Source organism: Salvelinus namaycush, unplaced genomic scaffold, assembly GCF_016432855.1.
Source record: "Salvelinus namaycush isolate Seneca unplaced genomic scaffold, SaNama_1.0 Scaffold138, whole genome shotgun sequence".
Taxonomy (NCBI): Eukaryota; Metazoa; Chordata; class Actinopteri; order Salmoniformes; family Salmonidae; genus Salvelinus; species Salvelinus namaycush.
The window spans coordinates 282,810-289,973 of NW_024058097.1; the positions used below are offsets into that span (position 1 = coordinate 282,810).

Below are 7,164 nucleotides of genomic sequence, written 5' to 3' on the forward strand. Positions count from 1 at the left end.
CCAGGTGACTACCTCATGAAGCTGGTTGAGAGAATGCCGAGAGTGTGCAAAGCTGTCATCAAGGCAAAGGGTGGCTACTTTGAAGAATCTAAAATATATTTAGAATTATTTAAGTTTTTTTGGCTTACTACATGATTCCATTTGTGTTATTTCGTAGTTTTGATGTCTTCACTATTATTCTACAATGTAGAAAAGTGTAAAAAATAAATAAAAACCCTTGAATGAGTAGGTGTGTCCAAACTTTTGACTGGAACTACATACACAAACAAAACACATTCACAGTTACGACAAATTTAAATAGGTTGACTGGTCTTAAAAACAGTCTTGAGATAATATCTTACAATATGTACATTGTGTTTGTATCCTAAATGCCACCCTATTCCGTAAACACATATAGAGGATAGTGTACCACTAAGAATATCTTGTTAGTTCCATATACAGCATCAGCATAGTACAGCTAGCTGGAACAGGGTTTCCCAACCCCCCTTCCCTGGGTGCACCTTTTGGTTTTTGCCCTAACATCTACACAGCTGATTCAAATAACCAAAGCTTAGTGATGAGTTGGTTATTTAAAAATCAGTTGTGTAGTGCTAGGGCAAAATCCTAAACGTGGGGGGGGGGGGGGTTTGGGAAACCCTTACAGCTCAAGAGACCGGTCCCCTGCGGGACGGTTGAGCTAACATAGGCTAATGCGATTAGCATGAGGTTGTATGTAACAAGAACATTTCCCAGGACATAGACATATCTGATATGGGCAGAAAGCTTAAATTCTTGTTAATCTAACTGCACTGTCCAATTTACAGTAGCTATTACAGTGAAATAATACCATGCTATTGTTTTGAGCAGAGTGCACAGTTTTGAACATGAAAAGTTATTAATAAACAAATTAGGCACATTTGGGCAGTCTTGATACAACATTTTGAACAGAAATGCAATCAGACTTAAACTTTGCACATACACTGCTGCCATCTAGTGGCCATTATCTAAACTGCACCTGTTCTGGAATAATACATTATGGCCTTTTCTTGCAATTCAAAGATGATAGTACAAAAAAAACTTTTTTCCCCCTTCTTTGTATTATCTTTTACCAGATCTAATGTGTTATATTCTCCTACATTCCTACAAACTTCAAAGTGTTTCCTTTCAAATGGTACCAAGAAAATGCATATCCTTGCTTCAGGGCCTGAGCTACAGGCAGTTAGATTTGGGTATGTCATTTTAGGCGAAAATTGAAAAAAAGGGGCCAATCCTTAAGTGAACCCTTACAGCTAGAGAGACCCATTAAGTGAACCCTTACAGCTAGAGAGACCCATTAAGTGAACCCTTACAGCTAGAGAGACCCATTAAGTGAACCCTTACAGCTAGAGAGACCCATTAAGTGAACCCTTACAGCTAGAGAGACCCATTAAGTGAACCCTTACAGCTAGAGAGACCCATTAAGTGAACCCTTACAGCTAGAGAGACCCATTAAGTGAACCCTTACAGCTAGAGAGACCCATTAAGTGAACCCTTACAGCTAGAGAGACCCATTAAGTGAACCCTTACAGCTAGAGAGACCCATTAAGTGAACCCTTACAGCTAGAGAGACCCATTAAGTGAACCCTTACAGCTAGAGAGACCCATTAAGTGAACCCTTACAGCTAGAGAGACCCATTAAGTGAACCCTTACAGCTAGAGAGACCCATTAAGTGAACCCTTACAGCTAGAGAGACCCATTAAGTGAACCCTTACAGCTAGAGAGACCCATTAAGTGAACCCTTACAGCTAGAGACCCATTAAGTGAACCCTTACAGCTAGAGACCCATTAAGTGAACCCTTACAGCTAGAGACCCATTAAGTGAACCCTTACAGCTAGAGACCCATTAAGTGAACCCTTACAGCTCGAGAGACCCATTAAGTGAACCCTTACAGCTAGAGACCCATAGGGCTCTGGACAAAAGTATTGCACTATACATGGAGCCTTTTTCAGACGCATGGAAAGTTTTAAAGCAGATGTAGTTGGTGTGTTTAGTTGTAGGTGTGTGTTTAGTTGTAGGTGTGTGTGTGTGTGTGTGTGTAGTTGTATGTGTTGTCCGGTCCTCACACCTCTACAGCAGTATCAGAACCCAGGCCTTGTTTCTGAAGCGCTTCCTCTCGCTTCATCTTGGGCTTCTCTGTCCGCGTGTGCCACACCAACACCTGTCAATCACACACAAACACGACGTTTAAACATCCCCCCCTACACCACCAACATGCCCCCCTACACCACCAACAACCCCCCCTACTCCATCAACATCCCCCCCTACTCCATCAACATCCCCCCTACACCACCAACATCCCCCCCTACACTAAAAACATCACCGGTTCAACACCACTATTCTATTATATCTTTAGCAACCACTCTCTCTCCCCCCCTCCTTACCCCCACCCCCACACACACCTTAGTACAATTCTCCGCCTTAGGTTCCAGTTCGTCCATGGTAACCAATCCCTGCAGGAAGCTGCTTTCCAAGAACCCCATCGGTGCGTCGCCGTCGAAACATGCGTCCTGATTGGCTATCACCAGCTTGAGCGACACGGCGAAGCCAGCCATGTCCAATGGGAAGGGGCGGCTGGGGCGCCAGCCAGTATGGAAGCGTACAACCTTCCCCCCCTCGACCACAGGTCTCTCATATCTCATCCCTCCCACCAGGCCGACTGGCCACACAGAGACACGCTGGGTACCACGCATCTAGAGAGAGGTTACAGAGAAACGCTGGGTACCACACATCTAGAGAGAGATGTTACAGAGACACGCTGGGTACCACACATCTAGAGAGAGATGTTACAGAGACACGCTGGGTACCACACATCTAGAGAGATGTTACAGAGAAACGCTGGGTACCACACATCTAGAGAGAGATGTTACAGACACGCTGGGTACCACACATGTAGAGAGAGATGTTACAGAGACACGTTGGGTACCACACATCTAGAGAGAGATGTTACAGAGACACGCTGGGTACCACACATCTAGAGAGAGATGTTACAGAGACACGCTGGGTACCACACATCTAGAGAGAGATGTTACAGAGACACGCTGGGTACCACACATCTAGAGAGAGATGTTACAGAGACACGCTGGGTACCACACATCTAGAGAGATGTTACAGAGACACGCTGGGTACCACACATCTAGAGAGAGATGTTACAGAGACACACTGGGTACCACACATCTAGAGAGAGATGTTACAGAGACACGCTGGGTACCACACATCTAGAGAGAGATGTTACAGAGACACGCTGGGTATCACACATCTAGAGAGAGATGTTACAGAGACACGCTGGGTACCACACATCTAGAGAGAGATGTTACAGACACGCTGGGTACCACACATCTAGAGAGAGATGTTACAGAGACACGCTGGGTACCACACATCTAGAGAGATGTTACAGAGACACGCTGGGTACCACACATCTAGAGAGAGATGTTACAGACACACGCTGGGTACCACACATCTAGAGAGAGATGTTACAGACACGCTGGGTACCACACATCTAGAGAGATGTTACAGAGACACGCTGGGTACCACACATCTAGAGAGATGTTACAGAGAAACGCTGGGTACCACACATCTAGAGAGATGTTACAGAGAAACGCTGGGTACCACACATCTAGAGAGATGTTACAGAGACACGCTGGGTACCACACATCTAGAGAGATGTTACAGAGACACGCTGGGTACCACACATCTAGAAAGATGTTACAGAGACACGCTGGGTACCACACATCTAGAGAGAGATGTTACAGAGACACGCTGGGTACCACACATCTAGAGAGAGGTTACAGAGAAACGCTGGGTACCACACATCTAGAGAGAGATGTTACAGAGACACGCTGGGTACCACACATCTAGAGATGTTACAGAGACACGCTGGGTACCACACATCTAGAGATGTTACAGAGACACGCTGGGTACCACACATCTAGAGATGTTACAGAGACACGCTGGGTACCACACATCTAGAGATGTTACAGAGACACACTGGGTACCACACATCTAGAGATGTTACAGAGAAACGCTGGGTACCACACATCTAGAGATGTTACAGAGACACACTGGGTACCACACATGTAGAGAGAGATGTTACAGAGACACGTTGGGTACCACACATCTAGAGAGAGATGTTACAGAGACACGCTGGGTACCACACATCTAGAGATGTTACAGAGACACGCTGGGTACCACACATCTAGAGATGTTACAGAGAAACGCTGGGTACCACACATCTAGAGAGAGATGTTACAGAGACACGCTGGGTACCACACATCTAGAGATGTTACAGAGAAACGCTGGGTACCACACATCTAGAGATGTTACAGAGAAACGCTGGGTACCACACATCTAGAGAGAGATGTTACAGAGACACGCTGGGTACCACACATCTAGAGATGTTACAGAGACACACTGGGTACCACACATCTAGAGATGTTACAGAGAAACGCTGGGTACCACACATCTAGAGAGAGATGTTACAGAGACACACTGGGTACCACACATCTAGAGATGTTACAGAGACACGCTGGGTACCACACATCTAGAGATGTTACAGAGACACACTGGGTACCACACATCTAGAGAGAGATGTTGACTAGTTTAAAAATTGACTGTAACAAGAATGCAACACACCAGTGGGTGGTATAACAGTTAGATATAGCTCTTAATTTTGTGGTTCATGGCATCCCGAGTGGCCACTAGAAATCCTGGTTCGAGTCCAGGCTCTGTCGCAGCTGGCCGCGACCGGGAGACCCATGGGGCGGTGCACAATTGGCCCAGCATCGTCCGGGTTAAGGGAGGGTTGGGCCGGCAGGGATGTTCTTGTCCCATTGCGACTCCTGTGGTGGGCGCCGTACACACTGACACGGTCGGCAGGTGTACGGTGTTTCCTCCGACACATTGGTGTGGCTTTCTTCCGGGTTAAGCGGGAATTGTGTCAAGAAGCAGTGTGGCTTGGTTGGGTTGTGTTTCGGAGGAAGCAGGGCTCTCGACCTTCGCCACTCTCGAGCCCGTACGAGAGTTTCAGCGATGAGACAAGACTGTAACTACTACCAATTGGATACCACAAAATTGGGGAGAAAAAAGGGGTAAAAAATAAATATATATAATTTTGTGGTTCATTTTGAAAGCTAAACTTCAATATGTCTTGTTGGTTGTCAAGTCAATTATACCATACCGAGTCTATTTCTTGAAAAGAAGAAGTTAAATCAGAATATTTTGGACAATTAGCTGGCACAGCGCCCAGGGTTGAAGAGCTAGAAGACGCCAGATCCTGTGTGTCTGACTCCTACCTCCTCAAAGAGCTGTAGGCTGTATGTGTTGTCGTCGTCAGCGAAGTAGACCACCCCCAGCTGTGTGTCTGCTCCAGGCTGCCCCCTCCTGTCCTCTCTCAGCCACCGTAGCCCCTCGTTCCTCTGCTCCGCCCCGCGGGGCTTCAACCAGCTAGGGTCACCCTGGGGGAATAACCAATCAATATGGTAATTTTATTAATTCTTTGTTTTAATTTAAATGTAGACCCTGTAGGAGTTTGTACGTGAGTAAACAAGGATGTGCATCAGATTTCTTTATATAATGCAGTTAGCTATCTAGGCATTGTGAGATCTGGCAGACGACTGACATGCAAAATAGTGTGCCTGGTCAGCGACCGGATCTGAACCCACCTCCTGTAGTTTGCGGTCGCGTGGCGTGGGCGTGTGGAGGTGTGTGTAGGCCAGGCCGCTGGAGGCCAGGAACCCAGAGACCAGAGGGGTTTTATGGGGAGAATCTTCCACCAGGATCCAGTGGAGTTGAGGGACATGGAGGAACGTCTGGGCAAGCCGGGTTAACTCTGCTTTCTGGACAAACCTAGTGAAAGGGATGAAGAGAATGTTAGAGATGGTGCAAGGAAAGAAAGAGTGAAGAGACAACAGGCGGTAGAGAAAGTGTGTGTGTGTGTGTGTCTCTCTCTGTCCATCTTCCTACCTGGTGTAGGTTGGTGTGATGACGTAGATGGTGGGTTGGGCTGGTTTCACTGCTAGTTTCTGGGGGGGTTTGGTAGGCTCAGCCTTCCTCATCTGCTCCTGCAGCCGATGCAGTTCCCCCCGCAGACGAGAGATAGTACGGTCCTTGGGCATGTCATGCTCTGCACAGTCACAGCGCTGGCCTGGGGACAGAAACAGGTTATATAGTCAGTTAAGGTGTCAATTGAAATGCAGCCCAATTTCTGTCTCCTATTCAGTGCACTACTTTTGACCTGGGACTATATCTCATGGAAGTAAAGGCTAGTTAGGACCAAAGCCATATATTTATATATCTTATTTGTAAAGGTATGGCTCTGGTTAGGACTATGTTCACCAAACAACGATTGTCTCAATAACGATTTGTGATACATTCCTGTGAGACTGCTGATCTAAGAGGACTTCATAGGACTGTCAGTGATAACAAAGGAGAGGAGACACGGGGAAAGGAACCAAGAGAGATGTGGACAGGATACAAGTAAAGGTGACGAGGAAAGAGAAGACAAGGAAAGGAGAGATAGACAGTCTTACCAAGCTGCATGAGAGCGTAGATGAGGCCCATAAGTGAGACCATGAAGTAGAGGACAAACACAGTCTTCAGTTTTAACTTCATCCTAGTAGCCATGGCAACCCGCCGGCTACACACACACACACACAACATTGGACAGAAAACCAATTGGTCAGAAGAAATACACAAGGTAACCACTAGACACGCAAACCAATTACTAGTTTGTTTCTGCTTAGCCAATTGCTTTGTTGTCTTGAGTAAACTGGCCACTGACTCATGAGACGGCGAAATAAGCGAAAGGTAGCTATGATGTCTCGCTGTGTTATTAGCTAGCTAACGTTACATTATCGGTTAGCTAGCTAGCTACTATCTATGTATTCTTGTTTGTGGGAAAGCCAGGGAGCTATTGCTAACCAGCTACCTAGCCCGTTAGCCAGGTTTAGAGGTAGTTAGCCACCATCGTTAGCCATCTATAGGCACTTACCGGGAATAACGTCGTTACTAGTATTAGGTCTTGTGAGGCACCAATTTCTTCATTTATGACTTTTTGGGGAAGGCATTAGTTATAAATGCACCCCAATTAGATGGGCGATAAATCATCCATTCAGTTAGTTAGCTACGTATGAAATATTTCATGGATACC

General features: G+C 46.2%; 1 protein-coding gene across 1 annotated transcript; it reads right to left on the minus strand.

Moving 5' to 3' along the window:
• Nucleotides 1-884: 884 nt before the first annotated feature.
• On the minus strand, nucleotides 885-7,164 carry b3gat3 (beta-1,3-glucuronyltransferase 3 (glucuronosyltransferase I)). The gene is made up of 7 exons (XM_038982971.1): nucleotides 7,006-7,164; nucleotides 6,545-6,651; nucleotides 5,979-6,159; nucleotides 5,678-5,861; nucleotides 5,309-5,470; nucleotides 2,420-2,710; nucleotides 885-2,178 (listed from the first exon to the last, which is right to left on the minus strand). Exons 2-7 carry the CDS (start codon nucleotides 6,636-6,638, stop codon nucleotides 2,080-2,082), a joined length of 1,011 nt encoding a protein of 336 aa, XP_038838899.1. The 5' UTR covers nucleotides 6,639-6,651; nucleotides 7,006-7,164; the 3' UTR covers nucleotides 885-2,079.